General features: G+C 36.2%; 1 protein-coding gene across 2 annotated transcripts; it reads left to right on the top strand.

Annotated features, from left to right (window-relative positions):
- Positions 1-1,288: 1,288 nt before the first annotated feature.
- On the top strand, positions 1,289-25,626 carry TCP11L1 (t-complex 11 like 1). Of its 2 annotated transcripts, none has more exons than XR_015697052.1 (12): positions 1,289-1,438; positions 3,314-3,404; positions 3,705-3,814; positions 6,518-6,672; positions 11,754-11,886; positions 13,168-13,288; positions 14,516-14,736; positions 16,361-16,497; positions 17,225-17,412; positions 20,162-20,343; positions 20,854-20,977; positions 21,286-21,421. XR_015697052.1 is itself a non-coding variant. In XM_087718503.1 (12 exons), the coding sequence occupies exons 4-12, from the start codon at positions 6,519-6,521 to the stop codon at positions 22,137-22,139; spliced, it is 1,515 nt and encodes a 504-aa protein (XP_087574629.1). In that variant the 5' UTR covers positions 1,301-1,438; positions 3,314-3,404; positions 3,705-3,814; position 6,518; the 3' UTR covers positions 22,140-25,626. The 2 variants fall into 2 exon arrangements, 1 of the variants encoding a protein (XP_087574629.1); XM_087718503.1 differs by lacking the exon at positions 20,854-20,977 and adding an exon at positions 21,934-25,626 and having other exon boundaries at positions 1,301-1,438; positions 21,286-21,458.

Genomic DNA, 25,626 nt, shown 5'->3' with positions numbered 1-25,626 from the left:
GAATCATGATCATTAAGCAAATCTGGCTTCCTCCATTGGCTTTGCTTGTCAGGTGCTCCCTAGCAAGGTTGCAAACCACAATCCCAGGACACGGAGGCTACAATCATTGTAAATGCATGCTGGTTGCCAAACTCAGTTTGATCATGTGACTGGAGATATTCCAACAGTCAGAAGTGTGAGAACTGGACATAAGCCACTTTTTTCAGTGCCATTGTAACTTTGCAGTCATTAAACAAATGTAAATGGAAGACTACTTGTACTTTACAAAGATAAATGTATTTTTCCATTACTGCTTTGAAATTGCTTGCAGAAATACTAGCCAGCATCTACAGAAGAACATTCAGCACTGTAAAGTTCCTTTGCATTCTACTACAGTGTTTGTTTGCATGTGTTTTATATTTATTCATCTCTGCTTAGCATTTACCAATAACCTGCTTCACAGGATCATTAAAAGAATCAGCAATGCCTTTATGATCAATCAATCAGAATAGAGCTGGAAGGGACTTTGGAGGTCTTCTAGTCCAACCCCCTGCTCAAGCAGGAAACCCTACCATTTCAGATAGGTGGCTGTGCAGTCTCTTCTTAAAAACCTCCAATGATGAAGCACTCACAACTTCTGAAGGAAAGTTGTCCCACTTGTTGATTGTTAGCACCGTTAGGAAGTTTCTCCTTAATTTCAGATTGCTTGTCTCCTTGATTAATTTCCATCCACTGTTTCTTGTCTTACCTTCTGGTGCTTTGTAAAATAATTACTATTAATGCATCATTATTAGCAGTATTTTCCCCATGTTTTCTCTTCTCCCAATTTAAAAATCAAAAACACTGGGCTGAAAAAAATAACCAGTGGCTTAATTTTTTTTAAAAAAAGGGAGGGGTGTGTTCATAAAGATGCTACGCTCCAGTTCTCGGAGTTTGGGGGAGGCGGACTTGTCATTTTGCTTGCAAGGCGCATCTCCCCGCCCAGAGAAAGACACATGCATGTTGGGGAGGAGGAAGAGGAACTGGATGCTGAGCCCGGGGCTGCTGGAAAGGGCTCCGGGGGAGACCAGGTGGGATTTCCTCCCGAGACCTCTGCAGAGAAAGACCTCCTCTCTTTGCCCCGTCCGAAAACAACGCCGCCCGCGCACTGGCATCTTTTAGCCGCCTCTCGCTATTCATCAGGAGTGCACGCACGCGTGCATGCACAAACTCTTTCGCCTCGGCGGGGCGCTAACATGGCTGCGCTCTGCGGCGGACTGACAGCCCCTTCCGTCCCGCTGCAGACCCCCGATTGGCCGTGAGGAGAAGCGCGAAGAAGCTCGGCGTCTTGGCCTCCCGTGTGGCTGCTGTTGGTACTGCGCTGCTAGCGCCCCGCCCTGCCTCTGCTTTCCGCTCTCCGTCCCGCCTCGTTTGGGAGCTGGTCGCAAGCGGGGGCGAAAAGTTGATGCCTCCCGCGCAGGTAAGCAAGCAAGCAGACGGGCGGGGGCGGAAGAGAAGGTCCTCTCTCTCTCCCCCTCGGCACTAAATGGGCTGGTAGCTGTAGCTATAAGAGGCGGGGGGCGTGTTGCTTTGGGAAAGGGAAAGGCCTCCTCGCTATCCGCGAGCAGCGTCAGATTCAGGCTTAGCCAGGGTGTTAAGTCCCTTCAAGGCCGGGAGTCAAGCGATACCCTAAATAAACCATCCTGTCCCTGCAGCAGAGACGGCGAGAAGAACGATTCAGTCGCTGCAGCGGGTTGGTAGTGGTGGTCTCTCCCCCCCCCCCCCCCGACTTGGAAGAAAAATAACGGGTCCTTGGTGTTCTCTGGGCTCGTTTTCTTGGAGACGTTTCATTACCCTTAACGAGGTAACATTTTCAGTGCTAGTATAAGGAGCGCTTTTGCTGTCAGTTTATATTCTGTCAGTTTATATTCTGGTGCCTTGCCTGTCTGTGTGTGAGGGTGTCTTAGAGATTCTATGGTTGGGCTGTTTACTGTTGGGGTAATGAAACATCTGCAAGAAAACCAGCAAACTCAGAGAGCACCAAGGACCCCTGATTTCAATCCTGAGCTACAATTATTCTCCTTTATTGGAGAAAAATAACTGTGAGTTGGAATAACCGGGCTTAACTGGAGAAGATGGGGGGAATTTTATTTAACTGCAAAAGGTACAGTTATGCCTGGGAGGAGTAGGGCCTGGCCTTCCTGTTTGGAAATGCTAAATAAAGGGTAGCACACATATTACTTGGATTTATTTTACAAACAAATTGGAACTACAGCTACTGTACAGACTTGCTGTAGTTGAATTTGGTAGGGCCTTTTCCCAGATACTCAAATGAGGTTTTACTCTCTTAAGTGCTGCTGGATTAATGTTAAGGGTATGTGTTTAGACAGCAGTGGAAATTTTCCTGCTCCTTTTCTACAGCTGCCCACTATTTGGGATGATTCAATACTCTGGAACAGAGGAGGAGGAATTTTACCTGGAATAGGTTAAAGTTGGGCATCCTTGGATACAAAAATGGAAAGATTTCAAATGTTGCTTCTTTATCTTCAGTTCTTGTGTACCTTAGTTCCTGGGCTTGTGAAAGAACAAATAAGAAATGAGGGGTTGATAATTGAGTTTCTTAAAAAAAACCAAAACCAATCTGTACACTCATGTACAGATCCTACACAAAAAAAAACCAAATAAGAGCAAACACTATAAATGTGAATAAACTGAAGTATTTTTACCTATTAATTTACCCATTGCCAGCGAGGTTTCCTATACCAATCAAGATTTCACCCTCAAACCCAGATTTCACACAAACGATAACAAAAAACTGATAACAGTTTAAGTTATTTTTACCAATTTAATGCATACAATATAATTCAATGTAATGTATAAAATAACTTAGATTTCATTAAATATTAATATTAAAATAAAAAGCTATAAACCCAGATAGAAAGTGGAAAACCAGCATCAGCAACCCTGAGGAAAGGTATTTTCATAGTTTTGTGTGACTGTCACTGAGAAAGGTTCTGAAGACAGATATACAGTATATGTGTTGTTGTGACATAGATTAAGGCTTGGTGTGTGCAGGGAATAATGTTGAGGAAAGGAGGAAAACACTAAAATTTATTGAAAGTTTAATTTTTTAAAAGTCAATTCATTGGCAACTATAAACCCTACCCCTTTTTATACAGACCGTATTATATGTGTAGTCAGCAAAGAGGTGGGGTTAAATCATGTAATTATGGCTGACATAATTATTTTTTGACATTTCCATGAGGTTAAATCTGATTTCAAATGAAAAATTGATTGTGGTTGGTACGTTGATTATTGTAATTTGATATAAGAGTATTTATAAATATTCTTTCAGATCTGTTTAGCAACAAACTATCTCAAGAATTTGACTTCTTTTGGATAGGAGTGTTAAGCCAAATTTTGTGGAAACATTGTTTTATAATTAGGTAAGATGATTTTGAATCTGTTTCTTGCATATTTTGCTTGTAAAATCTCCCAAATCAGGTTTGTATAATCAGTTTTGATAACAGAACAGAGTTGGATGGGACCTTGGAGGTTTCTAGTCCAACACCCTGCTCAAGCAGGAGACCTTATCCCATCTCAGACAAATGGTTTTCTTCTTAAAAACTTTATCATAATAAAACTAGCATTCTATATTTGTGAGAAACAGTTTGTTATTAATACTTTCAGCTTCGATCTTTGCTTGTCTTTTTTAAAAGTATAATTTCAGTATGTCTGTTTTACAGAAGTCTTGATCCTGCTTCGTTTTCCTGGCTTGAAATTATCATCTTGTTTTCGTGGGTTTCCCCCCCTATACATATTAATATAACTTATTACAAGGACATCAAAGTGAAAAGTAAGTGTTCATTTATAAGGCAAACAGAGATCTGGGGTGATATAGAAAATTAATTTCAGTAATCTGACTTTTATTCAGATACCAATTATAGAAATAAAGACTTTTTAAATTAAATTTTATTTTATTAATAACAAACCTTATCAATTTTAATATTTTGTTCATGATACAGTTCAGAGGTTCTTACCAGTTTGAGTGAACTTGTAGCGGCGGTGACTGGAGGCTCCGTCCACCCGCCCTGACGTAATGCATGACCTTCTGTGCATGAGCAGAAGGCGGTGCATATGTGCAGAAAGTGGTGCGTGCGAGTAAAGTGTGAACGTGCAGGAGCACGCTCACATTTGCGAACCGGTAGTGAAGGCAAGTGAATCCCACCACTGATACAGTTGACCGCTATCTGTAGAAGATTCTATGAAGTAATAATTCACATGATTTATGCCTGCTTGCTACAGGGATGTTGATTTCTGGATTATAAAAGACTTTCTTTTGTCAAGACTAATTTATCTTTGAAACAATGAACTAAAATAGGACAAATATTTTAGAGCTAGATTATTTTTAACCTCCAGTTTTTAAAACACTGCACCATACTGCTTCTTAGTATTTGTATATCACCATATATGTGTAGTTTGTTAAAAGTCTAACCTTATTTTGCAAAATATTTTTTTCTTATTGTCTGTTTAGAATAAGGGACTTCCTTAGTGTAAAAATATAAGCTTCTCAGAAGAAAATTAGAACTAAACTTATGCCTTAAAACATGGGTTCAGATTTCATTTTCAGATGGAACAACAGACCATAATTATTAATAATAATGATATTAACACTCTGTGTTAAAGTTTGGAAAGTGACACATTCTGTGCTGATAAACATGGAATGTGTAATGTTGGCTGTGGCAAAATGACAGTGGCGAGTTGGCCATGGTGAGTTGTTCTAGACCAGTCTTTGTTCTGAAAATAGTTCTGTACCTCTGTCATGGTTAGGATGTTTAAGGGACTACATTTTGCTACTTACTCCTTTTCATTTGCTGCATTGTGCCATGATCTGCAGTGAGTTAGCATGATTGTTCTGATTGTTCTGTCTTTACCTATAGCTATAAGGGACTCTAATATTGTAAACATAACAAATGTGCTCATACGTATTCAGAGAAAGAATTATCTTGAAACATCAGTATTTTGAGGATAGGAAGTAAAGTGCCATTTTCCAATATCTATTTGACAATAGTTAAGCCCAAAAATTTAAATATACTTTTGATGTCATACAGGCAACTTTTAAGCTTAAAATGTTCACAAATCCATGTGCAAGTACAAATGTAGATATTTCAGTTCAGTCATCATTATAGAGTAGAAAAGATTGATAGGCTATCCTTTCTTTGACAGTCACTCTTGATTAGAAGTTTAATAAAAAATTAAACAGTAACTGTAAATAAGAAATCCAACAAATTGGTGGAAATGTTATTTATTCAATTTATATGGCTGCCCATCTCACATACGTGACTCGGGGCAGCTTACAATAAAAGAAGTAAACAATGTAGAGAAAAATATAGTATTTCATTGGCCTGCTTGGTGCTCACCATCCATAAACTCAACTTATGTGCTTTTCTCTGCTGGCAGAGATATAGATCTGCTTGTATGTTGCTGGTCAGTATGTCTCTATGTTATGTGTACAGCCATGCCAGATATTCTTTTGGAATCAAAGCACAACAGATTGGTCATATGACTATCCCTTTTCCCTTAGCATCTTATCTCTTAGTTTGCAATTCATACACAAAGCAGGGTGCTGCTGTCCCTCTAGTCAGCATGGAAATGCAACAAGGGATAAGTTTTGTTTCATTCTGTGCTGGGCGCAGAAAGATGACAAAACACTGTCCTTCATACTCTGCTCAGAAATTGGTGCCTTGCAAAAAGGATTTTGTCCTTCCATTAGCAGTCAGTGTACTCAGAGAGATTGTAATTATTTATGTTTTGAACAACTTGATTAATATTTAATTAAAAGTCTGACACAAGACCTAGGCAAGAATTCCTCTTGCAGGGATGAGAGATGCTATTGCGTAATATGTTATTCCAGTTTAATTGGAATCAGTTTGGTCCATAGCCAATAACATATTGCCATTTGACTTCAAAGTTAATTCTGTGTTTTTTTGATCTTCAGAACATTTCCTTCACAGAATATTACTTCAGTATGACATAAGTTCATTGAGTGATTAATGTTGCCTATTTTATCACTTGGTGTCTTGGGTACTACAAATATCTCAAAATAAGGTGGTATCGGATTTAAGGTTCCCTACTCCAAAACAAAAAAATAGAATTAAAATATAAACAAACACAAAGATTTTGTGCAATGCTCTTTTCCTCCACTATCTATCTATAGTTGTTAGTTTCATCTGAAAAAATCCTAGGATTTCGTTGTTCACCAACAAAACACACCAACTTGTGTGTGAGTATTTATTAAATGAGTACACTCCATACATGTAATTATTAATCTGCAGAATCAAATATGCTGATTTTTTTAAAAGGAATTGAATTATGATTATTATAACTGCTATAGTGTTATTTTAATATGCTACTTTTCTCACCTTTAAAAATTAGATTACATCAGTAGTGGTAGATGCAAATTTGTATTGAATAATGGTTTATTGGTATAGAATTTGGCAGCAATGGTAAAATTATATGGATAAGTCTAATTCCATCTTTCTCAACTGCCAAAATTAAGGATGTCTCAGGATCCAAACATACCAAATGTAACTGAAGGAAAATCAGATGTGTCACAGGATAATCAACACGACCATGTGGAAAATGCAGAACAGTGTGTCCGAAAGAAGATTCAACAGAACACACCAAGTCCTAGTAGAAGCAACATATCTGAGAGTAAGCAAAATTATTCCGATAAAATACTTTTTATCACAAGAAAAATAATTGTTTTGCAAGTTTCCTTCTGCTCTGTACATCTGTGTAGCCTTCTTCTGATAAATGGAACATCTCCCACACCTCAAAATCTTAGAAACAACTCACTATGAATGTGTTTTCCAAGAAAATTACCTGAATCTGCCTAGAGAGTGGAGCAAAGCCTCTTCACTGCAATGGTGGGACTTTTTCTTTACCTAATTTCTCTATAGAAAAATCATTTCATTAGCCAGATTAAATGTCTTTCCATTTATATTCCTGGAGGGAAGATTCAACAGTATGCCACCACAAGGTTCCCTGGGCCCTTCCTCAAGCAGGTTGATCAAGATACATTGTGTTGCACTGCCCGTTTAATCAGCCACAGTGCTGTGAATTAATTCTGCCCCTACTAATTTCTTGCTTGGTTTGGCTAGAATTAAAAAAAAATGCCTGCAGAAATGTACAGGGTTTGCTATGATTGTTTGATTATAATTGTTATATGACAGCTTTAAGATTAATTTTGGCAGCATTCTAATGCAGATTTATCTCTGCCTTGATGCTTGATGATATTATTAATTTCCTGGGGAAGATGTTTCCTTTTGTTTGTTTGTTTTCTGACTATATTGTGTTTGATATTTTGGTCTTGATCACAAATTACCGTATTTATCGGCGTATAACACGCAGTTTTAAAACTAAAATTGGAAGCTTAAACCCTGCCTGCGTGTTATACGCCGATCTCAGCCTGGCGGCAGCGTCACACAGACTGTGGAAGGAGGGGGAGGAGGAGGGAACCAAAGAGAGCTTTTACCGAGTCTGCGCCCCACAGCCAGGACCGTCCTGGCGCCTCCAGCCGCGTTTCTTCCTGCAAAGCCCTTCGGGCAACCCGAGAGTTCCGCTTGACGCCAGAAGGGCTTTGCAGGAAGAAACGCGGCGTTTCTTCCTGCAAAGCCCTTCTGGCATCAAGCGGAACTCTCGGGTTGCCCGAAGGGCTTTGCAGGAAGAAACGCCGCGTTTCTTCCTGCAAAGCCCTTCTGGCGTCAAGCGGAACTCTCGGGTTGCCCGAAGGGCTTTGCGGGGAAGAAACGCGGCTGGAGGCGCAAGGACGGTCCTGGCTGTGGGGCGCAGACTCGGTAAAAGCCTCTCTTTGGTTCCCTCCTCCTCCTCCTCCTCCTCCTCCTCCTCCTCCTCCTCCTCCTTCTTTCTGGAGCCCCTTCCTCAAAGATTTGGTACCAAAGCAATGGCGGTGAGGAAGTTGTGTCTTTTGGATTTTGCACTGTTGTCTTTTCAATGGTTCTCAGACTGGTTGAACCTTTAGCAGCTGGGGTGATATTCTTTACTGTTAAGGTTACAATTGGATGTGTTGGACAAATCTTAAAAGATGAAACTTTTATTAAAACGTTTGACTTAACTAAAAACGTCTTCCTTTTTCTTCTTCTTCTTAAATATGATTTATTTATTTATTTTTACTTCAGAAGTTTGATGACCGTTGTACAAACTAATCCAACCTAAATGTAGAGGAGGAGAAGAAGGGGGGGGGATTTAAAAAGAGCAGAGGAAAAAGAAAAGAAAGCATGAAGAAAACATAAAGAAAGGGATGGGAGGGAGGGAAGGAAGGAAGGCACTTTATGTTGAAACAGAAAATATTATATAAGGAAGAAAATGGAAATAACTTTTTGCTCAAAGAGGTGTTTTTTCATTTCATATTTGCCTTTTAAGAGGAGTTAATGTTATAATTCATGTTCTAATGTTATAAATTTTAATCCAACATTAAGTTCCGAGCTTCCAAGTCATTTATTTTTAATGAAAAAAATTTTTACTCAAATTTTTGTGTTAAAATGGGGGATGCGTGTTATACGCCGGTGCGTGTTATACGCCGATAAATACGGTAACTAAAGTAAACACATATTTAATATGTATTATGTATACATTAGAATCTTTGCTATGATACTGTATCATGTCCCGATAAATGTTTTTTTTTTTTTTAATTAACTAGCAAGCTAATGTTTGGCTAACATAAAACTGCCCTATCTTCCAATCTTGGAGATTTTCTGAATTAAGATCTAAATACTGATTCTATTTTGCATTTGCATTTCGGTTACATCCTGCACAGATGATTATTTATCCTTAATCTCTATTTGCCACTAACTCTTATTCAAAGCATAGATATGATAATGAAAATAATGATAATCAATACATTGATAAAAATGCCAAATTAAACACCTGGCTGACTGTGCAACAACAACATCATCAACAACAATAATATTAATAAATAACAAAGTAGCGGGACTTTCAAATTGAAGTTGAGCGACTGTGGAAAAAGAAATCGTGTGTTGTCCCGATTGTAATTGGAGCCCTTGGAGCAATACCCAAAGGGCTACCTCACTATTTGGAAATTTTAAATTTATGACACTTGAACATTCTGATTCTAAAAAAAACACCCTACTTGGAACAGCTTATATCCTCCGACGTTACCTTAACAGTTCCTAGGTCCTTGGTTAGGACTCGAGCTGTTGAGCTACCAACCAGCCCCAAAGGCTGTGAATCTCACCAAAGATGTAATAACAACAACAACAACAACAACAACAACAACAATAATGCAATTTATTTACCCAACATTTCAATTTCCTTTCCTTTGGGGGAAACCTTCATTTTTTTGTGACCATGTTTTCTCTTAAAAATGAAAAATGGTACATACGTATGCTTACACCCAGGTTTCATTAGTGAAAAACCACTCGTTGGTAACCCAGATTTTTTTTTTCATTCAAAGGTTGTGAAGTTAATCTTCTGTGGATTGAGTATGGAAAATTTGAATTGGATTCTGTTAGAACTATATCAACATCGTAATTAAAGGCTTCTTGATATTAATAGCAATAGCACTTAGACATATATACCGCTTCACAGTGCTTTGCAACACTCTGTGAGTGGTTTACAATGTCAGTATATTTCCTCCAACAATCTGGGTCCTCATTTTACTGACCTTGGAAGGATGGAATCCTGAGTCAACCTTGAGCTGGTCAGGATCAAGCTCCTAGCAGTGGCAGAGTCAGCCTGCAATATTGCATTCCAACCACTATACCACCACGGCTCTTTATAAAGACTTCCTTATACTTAGCATGCAGTACTTAGATTGTATTTTCCTTCTAATACCCAAAATATTGGTACAACATGATCAGTTCTTAGGAGGTTTAACACATAAAACATTTCAGACTATACTTAAATATTCACTTGCATTGATGTCTATAATTTATTTGTTAGTTTTGTAATCCACCATTAGTCCTTGTACTGGTGACTTGAGGCAAGTCATTCTCTTTCTGCCCAATTTACCTCACAGAATTGTTGTAAGGAAAATAGGAAGAGGAAGGTGTGTTAGACATGTTTGCTGCTTTGAGTTAACTTGTAAAAATTATAAAGGTAGGATATAAATAAATATGAAGTGTGGTAAATATTGATAAAGTAGTGGTGGGGTGATTGCTCATGGAGCCCATCTTTTCTTCCCATGTGGTTTCAGCCTCATCAATTCACTACCTGTAAAAATTTAAAACTTAAGGAATTGCATTGAGAGAAGTTCACAAGAGGCTTAGAATGAGACAGATTGTTATCTTGTAACATTGAGAATTGGTTTGGGATGAAAATAGACATGAGAAAATAGGGAAATAAAGAAATGAGAATGAAAATAAAATGACTATAAGAACAGAAAGTATTAGTTCTGTATTAAAAAATAGATGATTTTCCCAATAGAATGAATGATAAATAAAAAAGAAAGAAAGGATGATATTCAAGCTGCTTACAACAGCATGAAAATAATTATTTGACAGAGTGCCATAGAAACATGGGGAATTTGGCAGATAGGCCTGCAAGCAGACAGACAAGTAGCCACATAATAATAAATAGCTAGATAATAAGAGAATGATATTAAAAATGAGGTTTGAAAAAACGTTTCTGAATGTATATTTGTGCATTATGGTTACACACACATAAAAATAGTTCCAAAGAGTGTTCAGAAAAAAACAACAAATAAAAGAGGCTGAGAAAATGTCAAGTGATTTGGATATGAATAAGACACTTGTTTTAGAAGTAGGTGAAAAAGGCTAAAGATGGAGCCTTCAGTAGGATGAATATATTAAGAAGAAAAATGATAAAATAATTTGAGTTGAAAGCAAAGTGAAAAAAATTAGAGATTTGAATGGGAATGATAGCAATATGTCAGAGAGTGAAATTGAAAGAAACTATAAAAGTTGGTTCCAAGCAAAGAAAGTTATGAAAAATAATTTAAGTACTGTGAGGTGCTGGTACGGCTGCTTTAATTGATAAAATGTTGAACTTTGGATGCGCTTTGTTTATGAATGGCAATGCAGTTTCGTTAACATATGTGAAGGTTGTATCTGTGCATGAAGATTGGAAGAATGCCTATATTGTTTTCTCATAAAAAAGATTTACATAAACATTACTAATCTAAGTACATATGTTTAGGATGGTTCTTGTCAAAATTCCGATTGAGCAAATGTGCAAAATTTGAGGACTGTCAAGTGGCTTTATGCCTGGCAACAATGTGCAGGCCAGATCTGGAATAATTCGATCATATATAAAGAGTGAATGAGGATCCAATTGCACAACAAATACATGAAGAAAGAGTGAGTGGAATGAGAGAAAAAAGAAGACCAAGAACATGTTTGTATGTGGAGTTTATAACACCCTTTAAAACTAGAGTAGTGAGAAATTTAAAGAATAAATGACTGAATTACTGTGTAGAAATAATTAAAATCTAGGATGATTTGCAAAAGCAGAAATGTGTTGACAGGTATGAAAGATGTTGGCATAACAAGATTGGGATAAATTAACTATATCAGTTAATTAAAAAAAGAATTTTTTCACATAGCATTTCTTAGTTATCTTCCCCATGTTGAATAAAGATTCTTCATTTTGAAAGGGAATAGCATGATGGGTACGTATGTAAAATACATGATTATATTACAGCTTCAGGTATTGTATATCTTGATTGAAATGATCAGATTGTATGTTCAACTAGTAGGCTATACTTTGCTGAAGCATATTTCCTTGGTCCACAGCTAGCCCTGCTCAGTTTGTGTCAGTGGAGGAACTGATGGATACAGCAAAAGGTGTTACAAACATGGCCTTGGCCCATGAGATTGTTCTCAATAGAGGTTTTCAGATTAAGCCGCCTGACTTGCCAGAAAACAGGTAAGAGACCTGTTATGGGTTGAAAAAAATTCTAGAGTTGGGCTATAGTTCACAATCTTAAAAGAAAAGAAAAATGACCAGTAGCTTCAAAAGTGAGGTCACTACTGCAGTTAAGAAATCCATTTCCAACATGCTCAGACCAATACTATGGAAGGGTTTTTTTTTTTTTAAATCTTCTACAGTCCATTAGACTCAGTCTTAAAGAGAGCATATTTTTCTTTTATGGAAGAATACTCATGGAGATTTTAAGACTGAAAGATAATACATTAGGGCAAGTTCACTTTTTAAAAATACAACTGCAAAAATACAATACTTATGAAATTCACACTGTATTTCATACATAAGTGTTGTAACAGTTATTAAAACACAATGGAAATTAGGCAAATCTTGCCAAAGTGTTGATTGCTTTGCAGAACGAAGAATAGTTGTCATGGATGATGTAATGTAGAAAAATAAAAATTCTTACAATTGTGCAGAAAGTTAGCACCCACCCTTCCTAGAAGAATGAAATGTTTGAGGAAATATTAAAAAGGTAGGATAAAATATTTCCTCTAAAAGAAAAAGAAAAATCTTAAAGGAAATAGAAATCTAGCTCCCTGCCCCCAGTAGATATTTTGGTACACATTGGGAAGGACTGAGCCATCCTATCTATAAGACAAAAAAACCTCCAGCTCCAGGATGATGGGATTAAGACATGACCCTCTAGGACCATGATGGTGAACCTATGGCACGCTGAGTCATATTTGGTGGCTTCCCAAAGCTTTCCTGAAGCCGGGGGGGGGGGGGGGGATGGGATGGCCCCAAAAGGCCAACTGGAAGTTTGAAAACGATCCATTTCTGGCTTCTGGGGGGCCAGGGGAGGCTGTTTTCACCCTCCCCAGACTTCAGGAAAGCCTCCAGAGCTTGAAGAGGGGTCACATATGCATGCATGGGGGGAGGCGGGCGCGCATGCACAAGTGGGAGGGGAGGTTGAGTGGGCACGCACACTGTGTGTGTGTGTGAGTGAGTGTGTATGTAATAAAATCTGCTGAGTTTCTCTTATTGCCATCATAGTCACTGAGCCTAGCAAGAAATTATAATGCCTTTTTCTTCTGTATTGTGATTCCCTCTTTAATACATAATCTTTGTGTGTTTGTTGGCAAGATATTTACCCATGCCTTTCTTATAATGTGTTTTTCAATTAACTGCACATTAGAGTTGCTTTTCTTCTAAGTCCCATTTGCTGATTATTTTTATATTAATGTTATATTTTTGTTTATTTACTTTCATTTTGCTTACCAGTTTTGAAAAAAGAGTAAGAGATATAGTTCACAAAGCTTTTTGGGATTGCTTGGAAGCACAGTTAAAGGAAAAACCCCCATCATATGATCACGCAATTAAACTTGTAGGAGAAGTTAAAGAGGTAAGATAGAAAGTATTTATTGTCATTTGAATGTTTCTTGTCTATCTGCAAATCTAATTATTTAAAAATAATTGAAGTAGCAGCAATATACAGTTTTAGTTGTACAACTAGTAATCTCCACAGTTTTTTGAATAGCTAGTCAGCCAGGGTGGGACAGCAGTGGCAGCAGGAGGTGGTCATAAATATAAAAAGTCCCAATTTTGTGCATGTGACTATGGAGGCAATGTGACCGACAGAACTTTGAGGATTAGTCATAAGTCCCTTCATTTAGTGCCATTGGAACTTCAAATGGTTGCTGAACATTAAGCAAGGACAATTTGTATGTGTTATCTTCCAAATAATCCCATTTACATTGTTGCTAGTTTCTTAAAGTACTAAAATATTCAAAAACAATGGACTATTTTACATGGATTACCCAATGAATATGTAAAATTGGGCCTTTGTGTTCCATTTTGATATTCAGATGCAGTTTTTGGAACGCTGGAAGATAGTATGCTGAGATAGATGAATTCTGGTTTGATCCATTAAAGAAAGTTTTTACTGTCTTAAAACCATGATCTATTTGTTTTCTTGGGCTTTGGAAACATGGATGGGCGATGCAAATCCTTTATTTGTAGTTTTGAAATAGCTTTTGTTGCTTTGCTCTCTTCTCACTCCTTTAAGATCTGCCATTTATCGCTCTAAAATGAATGTACTAGGACTTTTTATTTTCCAATTATCTGGTTTATGACCTGACACTACTGAGTCATTACGCTGGTCATTCTAGGCTGCCACTTGACTGAACAAGATTTTTCAATTTGGCTGTATAATGGCTATAACCTTTTAGATAAGCCTTTATCTACTATATTGAAATTCTATCCAATTGCTTCTTTGTAGCATGATATTGTGAGAGAATAGTATTGCAAAAAACATAGGGCATACATAAAGAGAATTGCTTAACTTTTATTTGCTTTTTTTCAATTTTTCCCAATCAAGCTGTTCAAGAGTCTTTAAAAGAAAAATGGAGCACAAATCTATAATCAATTGCATCTTGAATGCAGTTGGAGAAATGTCCAATTTCAATAAATGAAACTCTGAAAACCTAAAATCATTTGACCTTACATTTTTATATGACCACTAATTCATAGTAACATAATGTTGTACTGTATTGGTTTTTATTTTTGAATGGTGATGACACCAGTGTAATTAGGACTAGGAGCTAATAAAAAGGATATTACTTTCTTTCAGACTCTCTTGTCTTTTTTGCTGCCTGGCCATACTCGATTAAGGAATCAGATTACTGAAGCTCTTGATCTGGAGCTGATAAAGCAGGAGGCTGAGAATGATGCCCTTGACATTTCTAAGCTGGCAGAATTCATCATTGGAATGATGGGGACACTCTGCGCTCCATCGAGAGATGAAGAAATCCAGAAGTTGAAAGACATTCGTGAAATTGTTCCCCTGTTCAGGTGCTAGTGGAGGGAAAGAAAAAAAAAGGAATAAGCCTTCACTTCAAAATGGCTTAAACAGCTGCATTATTTTAATAGGCATTAAATGCTACCTGGACTACTTGAATATATTTTCTTTGCTTTTTATTGGGGACGTTATCTTAAGAATGAAGAAAATTTGGAATAATAAAGGAAGATTATTCTTTATTCTAAAAATAATTCTTGTAATGTTTTGCAGTGAGGTGTATTTCCAGTTCTTTAAGGTGAAAGTTCAAGCAGATCCTAAATAAGTACAGGAAGTCCTCAACTTAACAATAGTTCATAGCGAACATTTGAAGTTACAACAACACTGAAAAAAGTAACATGACCGTTTTTCACACTTATGACAGTTGCAGCATCTCAGTGGTCATATGATCAAAATTCAGATGCTTGGCAACTGGTTCATATGACAGTCGCAGTGCCGTAGTGTCATATGATCCTCCTTTTGCAACCTTCTGAGAAGCAAAGTCAATAGGAAAGCCAGATTTACTTTACAACCATGTTACTATCTTAACAATTGCAGTGATTCGCTGAACAAATGTGTGAAGAACGGTCGTAAAATGGGGCAAAATTCACTAAATGTCTCATTTAGCAACATAAATTTTGAGCTCAATTTTTGTCGTAAGTTGAGGATTACCTGTAAAGATTCACACAGTTTTGTTAATCAGGTTTAAAGTAAAGAAATTGGAGATTATCATGCAGAACCTTGCAAACTAAATAAAACCCATGCCTTCATTTATGAATGAATTCGTAATAGCGGGCTCTTTGTGAATTGTTTGAACCTTTTCCCCCCAGAATGTGTTCCCTAAGGGCTAAGTGTCCTTTTCCAGATAAGCTCAGGAGTGCAGTGTTTATCTCTGATTGTCAGTGATGTTCTGAAATACGTCTCTTTCTTTCCCAGTCTCATTGAGTTCTCTTATTTAAAGGCTCGTATGACTATAAATGTGGATTCCTTCCAGAAAAAAAGCCCCATATGTTGGGGGGAGCCCTACTAGCTTGGGATTTTGCATCACATGCCTTTTTTCTGTGTAGAAGGAATTATCTGATGGATAGCATTTCATCACGGCAGATCTTCTTCCCTGGCATTCAGAAGTGGTATTGCTCTGAGGTGGGCATATGTTATCAGTAGGAACCGAGCTACAGTTCTCAGAATAAGTATGGATAAAATCAAGCTATTTGCCTTTCTTCGGAAATCAATCCAAATTGATTCAATGGAAATTTCTCCCCAGAGAATAGATATAAGATTGCAATTTAAAGATAATTTGCAAAATAATGAAGCTTTCTCAATTTAGTATCTCTTAGATGTAATTCAAATCTCACTCAGTAATTTCCAGATACAAAGGCTGAAAGCCATATAACTCCGTATTATGGGATTTTCAGATCAGAACTTCTAGTGAGCTTTGTAATAAGGATAATATATAAAGCATTATTCCGTTGTAACTCCTATTGGATAATACTTCATTATTTCCATAAGCTTCCCTTGAAAGAAGAGTAATTCTTCATTTCCTTTTGACTTAGTTAATTTTCTTGACTGTTCAAGACTTGCTTCATCTTTTAAAAGTATGATTAAATTTTGAAAAGCTTAATGTGTCTTTATTTTTTGCAGAGCAATTTTCTCTGTGTTGGATTTGATGAAAATGGACATGGCTAATTTTGCTGTCACTAGCATTAGGCCACATTTAATGCAGCAGTCAGTAGAATATGAAAGAAAGAAATTTCAGGAACTGTATGAAAAACAGCCAAGTATGATTTTTCTTGCCTTCTTTTACTAAATGATACACTTATATTGTTAAAACGGAAATTATGAAATAGATTCAGAATGAATATCCAGTTTCATTTTTAACAACTTACTTAACTGTTCAGTAATCAAAAGAATATCAAATAAAAAACTCCATATATGCCTCCAATTCCTGTTTCGCCCACCCCACCCCGATCCAAAATGATGCAAGTCAAAACAAATTAAAAACTACCACCAAATGCCTGCATAGTCAGTGCCGTTTCCCACATTTTTATATGTTATAGAAAAAATACACTGGATTTCATGGCCTTTGCTATGTAAATCTGGTAGCTATTCCCCAAAGTAGAATTTATCTTTTGTGTTGAACGATTGTAAAGGTCCTGGGGAAAATGTACAATAATGGTAGCCATAATTATTTAAATGTTTTAGTTATGATAATGAGTAACTAAACGGGCAGAAGAAATGGTGGCACCTGTCAATTTTATGATAACTTCACTATATGACCCCTTCCACTTGTGGACCTGATTTTAGCCCTTCCTGTTTCCTTCTATGGGGCTGTGTCTAATAACTGGATTTGAGGTATGAGCTATTGGAGAAAGTTCTCAGGCACATGATGAGTATTTAGTTGCAGAAATCACTCGAAAGGCAGTATAGGTTTATTTTAAATGAATAAATACATTGGTGGAGTAACGACTGAATTAAAGAAAAATTCTCTCTCTCTCTTTAAAATAGATTCCTTAGATTTTGTGACTGAATGGCTGCAAGAAGCCATGGTTGATCTACAATCCAAAGTTGACTGTGCTAGTAATAATGATGCTGCCTCTGCCAGTAGAGTTCCGGCACTGAGTCCTGTTGCTGTACAAAATCATGCATATATCCAACTACTCAAGTGGAATCATCTGCAGAAGCCTTTTCCAGAAGTAACTATATCTGCAATTTCTAAAATCTAGATAATAACTACTGTGTGAAATCCTAGGACAGATTTTAGATCACCCTTGTTCTTAACCCCTCCTGTTAAGGCACTGAAGAGTTTAATGCAAGGAAAGAAAACATCCTAGATGTTAGTGGGTATTGATGGGGAAAGAGTATTTACCTCTAGGCTCTTAGAGGAGGCATAGAAAGCCCCATTTCTTTGGAGCTTTCCATTTTATTTTTAGGTAGCTATGGAGAGATGGTGTGATGACTCAGGGTTAAGATGCTGTGTTTATTGACTGGAAAGGTTCAAGACCTGAGTGCCATGCGACGGGGCGAGCTCCTGTTCCGGTCCCAGCTCTGCCAACCTAGCAATTCCAAAGCATGCAAGTGTGAGCAGATAAATAGGTATCACTTCAGTGGGAAGGTAACTGCATTCTGTGATGTCATGCTAGACATACAATCATGGAAACGTTTCAAGGTCATTGGGTCAAACAGAGATAAGCCCAAGAGTCAGCTATTACTAGCAGAATAAAATCCTCAGAAACTCTCCTGTGGAGGAGAGTACAAATACTCACAAGAGGTTGTCAAGAGAAGACACTCTCATTTCTCACTTTTTTTCTTCTCTTCACTTACATTTTAATTTTAATTTTTGTATTTATTAAATTTATAGCCACCTATTTCACTATCAAATGATTCTGGACATACATTACTATGATTAAAAGTCTTTTCTCCTATAATTACTTTACATAATATAATTAAACTGATTTTGCATTTAATTGTTTTTTACTTTTACTTTTTCAAAATAAGGAAGTTTGGAGAACTTTTTCTTTCAAGGGAGAAATTATTTGACTTTATGTTAAATTTTAGTCTTTTATATTACTGGAATTATACATTTGTGAAAATATGGATGTGCTTATGAGTTAGAGTGGAGATATGGAACATATATTGAACAGAATAATTTGCTATTTCTAGTCACTATTTGCTATTTAGAATGTGTAGTAGAACTTGTCTTTTGCAAAGGAAAAATGGTTTATCTTCATCATATTAAACTTGAAGTTTCTTTTTTAGTTTGTTTGCATTTGGATATCGGGATCATTGAAAGCCTTTTAAATTAAATTGTGTTATACTTAAGAGTTGATATGTGGAATGCTGAGTTTTATATATGTTAATTATAATTTTAGAGCTTTGTTTGGATCTTTTGCTGATAACTAGATTGAAGAAGTCATTACATATTTGACTTGACTATTGTTAAGATATAGCTTATGGGGTGAAGAGTTTTATATTTGTTAGGTAAGAGGAAACAAAGAGGTTATACTATACTTGCATTGAAGAGGGAGGGAAGTCACTTGGGAGTTCTTTTTATGCTTCTTTTTCTTGTGGTTTTTCTCTTTCCTTTTAATTTGTATCTTTTATCGCTCTAAAATCTGTAATAAAAGTATTTTTTAACTGAAAAAATAAGTCACCATATGTATCTAATAAATAAATGTATCCTCATGGAAAAATAATTATTAGTACTCATTAGAGAACAAACCTGTGAAATGACATATAGATAACATTGATCCTGGATCCTTTATTTTCATAGAGAACTAATTGCCTTTTTATCATTGTGTTTCTTGGAGTTTGAGAAAGAGGCTATACCTTCACAAAACTGAGACAATTTAATACCAATATCAGTAAGCTTACTGACTATTTGAGAAGCTGTTTTGTAATACTTGAACAGTTCAAAGCAGCACTGATAAGGATCTCAACATTGGGACAAATGAGAAGAGAATTTAATTTTGAGTTGTCCCAAAGGTGCTATTTCAAGAGGCAACTGGACTTTTTTTCCTTGAAGACATTTCGCTTGTCATTCAGGAAGCTTCTTCAGTTCAGCTCAGTTTTGGGCTATTACCAAAATGACACTTTGTTTTAGGCATATGCATGTAACCAAATACAATGCTTACTGCATGAGTCAGTTCTTAGAATATGGTTTATCTTATATAAGTCAAAGGTTGTGGTCCCAAGTTAGGATTTTAAAGTTAAACCCATAATTTATGAGTTGTATCAGTCACAGAAATTGCTGTAAATAAATTATGTTTGAATGACCAACCAATTCTGATTGATATATTTTAATACACATGGCATGTCTTGATTTATGGTTTTTTTATCTATGTTGGTTTCCTTCCCATACTGTAGTTTAAAAATCAGCTAATTAAAAACTGGAACATTCTGTTCATTGGTATGAACTTTGCTTGGAATGATTTTAACTACAGCAGATTTACAACCTCGAGATAGGTGGTGGAATCCAGTACCTTTTATAGTACTATGAACTGGGCAGGGTTCAACTTTCTCATGATTTTTAATTGAAGAAGCTCCATGGGACATTATAGAGAAGTGTATCTTGAATTGAGATACAATAGTAATTGATCAGAAGGAATTATACAACATTTGATCCATTGGTCTTGTATAATTTTACATTTGCTTTTCCTCTTACTTTTTACTTCTTTTTTACTTATCTGAAAGTGTTGTATTTACTAAAGGTTTAATTTCAGCCAGTTATAAGTTGATTAAGGTTTTTGAAAAGGAATCCATGCATGTATACTGTGGCTTGAGATCAAAAAGATTGATGCACCTAGAATAGTTTGGAAATTAACTATATTAAGAACTTTGAATAAGCCCACTTACATTAGGCTATGAGATTTCTTTCTTACCACACCTTTTCATTCTTTATATTCCGAACTTAGTCCATTTTCTGTGCTGAAAATGTTTTTGCAGACTGTCTTAATGGACCAAAGCCGTTTCCAGGAAATGCAGCTGGATTTGGACCAGCTTATTCTAATTGGTGCTATTCTTCTGGTCACATTCAATGCATCAGGCACAGCTCTTTCTGATTTGCCAGCTTTTACGAACGAACTCAAAATGGCTATCCAAGTATTGCTGACAGGGCTACACCTTCCGTGAGTACCTTGCAGGTTTTGGTCTGTGATGGTTTAATAGCAATAGCAGTTAGACTTATATACCGCTTCATAGGGCTTTCAGCCCTCTCTAAGCGGTTTACAGAGTCAGCATATCACCCCCACAGTCTGGGTCCTCACTTAATTAATTAATGCTGAATGCTATTGACGTGAAACTTCGAGCTTAGACCTACCTATTTGAAAGGATTCAGGTGTTTCCCCCAGCTTCTGTTTATGATAAAAAGCCTTAAAATTATTGGGAATATTACTTGCTTGGTAGATTTTTCTTAACTTGGAATAAGAAATCTTCTTAAAATCAGTTGACCTCAGCATTACCCAAGTTGGTCTATTGAGCCTACAGATTCTGTATTCCTAGCCAGCCAGCTAACCTATTTTGAAAAATACAGGTTTTAATTCCGCCACCCACCCCTCTCATAATTAATTCCTGATGTGAATAGGAAATGCTACTTTCTGTCATTGTCATTTCTTTATGAATTTAATTTCCTATTACAGATAATCCTCGACTTACAACTGCAATTGAGCCTAAAATTTCTGTTGTTAAGCGAGACATTTGTTAAGTCGGTTTTGCACCATTTTATGACCTTTCTTGCCACCTTTGTTAACCACACTGCAGTTGGTAAGTTAATAACTACGTTCTTAAGTGAATATGGCTAAATCACATTTTTCAGTGCTGTTGTAACTTTGAACGGTCACTAAATGAACTGTTGTAAGTCGAGGACTACCTCTATATTTATAAGGCAGAAAAATTATGGTATAGTTTCCATTAATGCCATTTTTCTTCTTCAGGACTTCTTAGAGCTTTTTAATTTGGGGCAAGGATTATTATTTTGCTGATGCATAAATCAGTTTTAAAGCGTCACGTGAGCTATTCTAATATAAGGAAGCTTTTAATCATTCTTTAATTCTTCCAACCTTTGTCTCTAGTTCCTTCAACTTGGATGAAACTTTGGCTGTCGTAAGTGAAAAGATTTGTGCTGAAGTTAACAGTTGCCTTTCCCAGCATGGCTTCACACCATTTACATCTGAAAAAGTGATTGTGCTTAAAGGACAAATCCAGGCTCTTGCCAATCCTGATAATGCTATATGCAAACTGATAGGTATGCATTATAGATGAAATAAGTTTTGTTCAAAGTTTATAGTTGTCTGCAAGTTCATATTCATATTTGAGAACATGCCATATGTTAATGTTATAAAAAAGGGGAAATTATTTGAGATAATCTTTGTGATAGGCCATGTCTTTTATAGCAATAAACAATTTCTTTTAGCTAAGTGAACAAACTAAATGATTTTAAAAGATTAAGGATTTTATCCTGGGATAATTGCAGATATATAAAAAACAGGATATGACCCCCTTATATTTTATATATTTGGATGCAACCAGAATACTTGGAGTAAAAAGGCAATTCTGCTGAAGGAACTTCTAGTATTTATTATTGGCATAGGTTTCTTGAATCAGAATGCAGCAGAATCCTTTAATTTATTTGACACATAAGTTTAGTTTGACTCTAGATAAATTGACAAGATAAATTAAGACCTCTTAAGTTGTGTTATTAACTCTCTTCTTTTCTCAAGATTCAAGGATCCAGTTGTTTTTAGAGAATTACCTTGCTTGTCATCAGAAATCACCACCTCCTGTGATTGGTGGATTGGGGCCTATTCAGAGAGAGCTGGAGGAGATTGCTATCAAGTATATTCGCCTTGTTGACTACAACAAGCTGGTTTTCAGTCCTTATTATGATGAAATTCTCAGCAAAATAATGAATAAAGAGTTTTCTTAGCTGTGAAGAAAATTGAAAAATGCCAGGTCCACTTGTATGCAGTCCCTCAACAATAGGGCTTCAGTGTAGGGCCAGAAGGCTGTTTTAATCTGCTTTTATTCTTTTTTTGTCAAAATTGTAGGGCTGGAAAACGAAAGATTCCTCTAGAGACTAGTTGTTCATTTAGGATCCCTACAATCAGTCATGCCATGCTCTACACTGTTCTGGGTCACCTCTCCCTACAACAGCCCACAGCTATTCAGAGACTTCTCTTTAAAACATTACCTGGGGCAGATATATTCATGCATTTAGGGTAAAATGCAGTATCTCAAGAATCATGCTGATCATATACTCCAATTGGACTTTTTACAGAAGTCCCCAGCATGGTTGGCTTGCATCACCTCATTCCACTTGTTCCTTTCAGACAGTAGTTTAGGATTACAGATAAATTTAGGAATCAAGTGATTTGCTGTATTCTGTCAAAGCAGAATCATACATGGAAAAAAATTGTGAATCTATGCTTGGATATTATCGCTGGCTTATTGTGGTTACCTTTCACCTATTGAAAAAATGTTTAAAGAAATAGCTTTCCAAACACGTTTCCAAATAATTTAATAACAGTGATTATTATGTTAAAATATACATATTTTGGCTTGGTATATAACTTATAATATAATAATAATATTATAATATAACTTACAATGGCCATTGGCAACATATAAGGATAATTATAAAAAGCATCCTGTTTGCATAACTCAAGTATATGCTAACAGGTTCAAATATATGTGTGTTTGTGTGTGTGTGTGTGTGTATTATTTACATACATACATACACATACATTCGTACACATACATATAGTTCTTAAAGCCTATTCTAAAATCTGCAACTTACAAATTCCACATATTCAGCATTTGAATATTGGTAGTTAAAGCACTTTATATATATTCTGCAAGTCAAGACTCTTTTGTGTTTCTGTGAGCCATGGTTTTCTACAGCATTTGTTTCTGTACCTGCAGATACTCGGTCAAAATCATATATTTTTGTAGAGTTCCAGTTCTTTATTTCCCTATTCATAAGAATGCGGTTCTGTGGACTCAAAGAAGTGTTTTTGACTTGTGAGAACTCTTTTGAAAAGAGCGGTTTCTTAGTTTTCTATTAATGTAGATTTTCTTTGCAATAAATATGAGACCTTGAATAAGAATTTTTCACCAGATATAATGAGAAAATGTGATGAAGTTTTAAACATTAAGAAAGAAATAAAAATGATAATCTCAGAGAACAATTAAATAATTTCCTAGTTTCTTAGTTTTCTATTAATGAAGTATAAAATGCTACTAAATACAAGCAAACCTTTATAAACTGAAGCAGTTGAGGAAGATAATTCCACTGAATGTTACTGAATATCATTTACACAAAAGTTTGGGATTAAAAGAAAATACAGATTAAAGTCCTAGCTTGTATCCTCCTTGCCAGTGAAAATATGAAACTTCCAGTTCAATTGCAATTTTAGTTGCAAATATTGGCATTAGTGTGCTCATCTATCTTGGTCAGGGATGTCAAACTCGATTTCATTGAGGCCCGCATTAGGGTTGTGTTTGACTTGGACCAGGGTGGGCTTGGCTAGAGTGGGCATAGCCAGCTCGACGTGGCTCATGATGGGGGTGCCTGTGGAGGCACGAGCACTCTGCCAGTGAAAATGGGCTCCTGAGCTCCATTTTTTGCTGCAATGGCCTCCTGCAATCCTCTGCCATCAAAAATGCCTGCAGCCCTCCCAAGCTGTTTTTGCTGGCAGAGGCACAACAGTAGTAGCAGTAGCAGTAGCAGTAGCAGTTAGACTTATATACCGCTTCATAGGGCTTTCAGCCCTCTCTAAGCGGTTTACAGAGTCAGCATATTGCCCCCAACAACAATCTGGGTCCTCATTTTACCCACCTTGGAAGGATGGAAGGCTGAGTCAACCCTGAGCTGGTGAGATTTGAACAGCCGAACTGCAGAACTGCAGTCAGCTGAAGTAGCCTGCAGTGCTGCATTTAACCACTGCGCCACCTTGGCCTGTTCTAGGCCTTGAGTTTGACACCCCTGATCTAGATGGTAGTTGACAGAAATGAATCCTGGCTCACCTTCCCTGTTAGGCCTGCAGGACAGAATTTCACATGCTCTAACACTGCTCAATCCAGAGGGGGAAAAGGATGTTTTTATGTATGCATATCTCTTGCTCAGTTGGATGTAAAACATTTATTGATTTATGTTACATAAACATAAAGGTTTATGGTTATATGATTCATATATTACAGATAGTTAAGATAGTTCTTCTCATACAATTATATTCCAATAAATTTATTGAAATTTGCTTGGCTGCCTTAAAAACTAATTTCAAGGATTCATAAACATGAAACAATCTGGGTTTTTGACAAAATAACGGGTTCTAAAGCAGAATTACTAGTGGATTGCTTTCCTGTGTCAAGTTTAATAAAAGAAATTCTATTTATTTATTGTATTAATTAAGGTAGCTGAACTAAAGAGTGTTATGTGTTAGAGTGAAAGTTATATTCAAAAACAGGAATAATAACACAGAGAAGCTTTAGTTGGAGAGATGCAATACGGGATCCAAATGTTTAGTGGCCATCTGTGAAATATGACTGAGCTTTGTTGGCAAAGAGCAAAAGATCTGTTTTTTCACTTAAATACTCCCTTTAATGATTAGAATTACTTAAAAATGTTTGATCATATTCTAAATGCAACAATAATTGGTCTGATGCAGTATAACCAAACCAATTGTTTTTTATTAGATTGCTTTATTGACTTTTTTGTAATTCTTTGTTCATTGTTGTGAGTTTCAGAGATGCTTGGAGGTGGTTGGCATATAAATGTTATTATTATGTCCGGTTGCACAATTAGCCAGTTGTTTTAGAATGGATTTAGAATTTTTTTATTTATTATTACTTCAACAATGTATTCATTATATATCATTGAACACTTTGCGAAGGATTTTTATTTAAAGAATGCTCCTGCAAATGCCTTCCATTTGAAATTTGATGCCTCCAAATTTTAATAAGCAAAAATAGGAGTCCAAATGTGTTTGTTTTATGTAAACAAGTAGTTTAAAACTAGTATTTCTAACATTAAAAGAATAGCCCGAAATGGTAAAACCAAATCTAATCGTTCAGTCTCACCAATTCTGGAAAATTAGCCCTTACTTTAAATCTTTTTCATTAAGATCAGTTAGTCTTCAGATTTTTAAGTATTATCTGATATTTAAATTTATCCATCCACCAACTTTATTGCTTTAAGATAGAAAGCAATTGAAAAAAACCCTTTTGGTGGAACTTTAGCATTTTATCAGAATTGTCTGATATGAACAGTATGTGTTTATGGGAATTTTTGAATTGTTAATATTTATTCCAAGCTTGATGTTTTTCCTCAGTGTTGCTGTCATCTATGCTGTGTGTGTATCTCTAATGCAACATGGTAATTCATCTGTAATAAATTAATAATTTTGATGCTTGTA

This window comes from Thamnophis sirtalis, unplaced genomic scaffold (genome assembly GCF_051295495.1).
Source record: "Thamnophis sirtalis isolate CommonGarterSnake01/CBP01778 unplaced genomic scaffold, rThaSir2_p1.2 scaffold_1, whole genome shotgun sequence".
NCBI classification, from domain to species: domain Eukaryota; kingdom Metazoa; phylum Chordata; class Lepidosauria; order Squamata; family Natricidae; genus Thamnophis; species Thamnophis sirtalis.
Note: the sequence above shows the minus strand (reverse complement) of the source record. Positions and strands in the feature narration are given on the sequence as shown.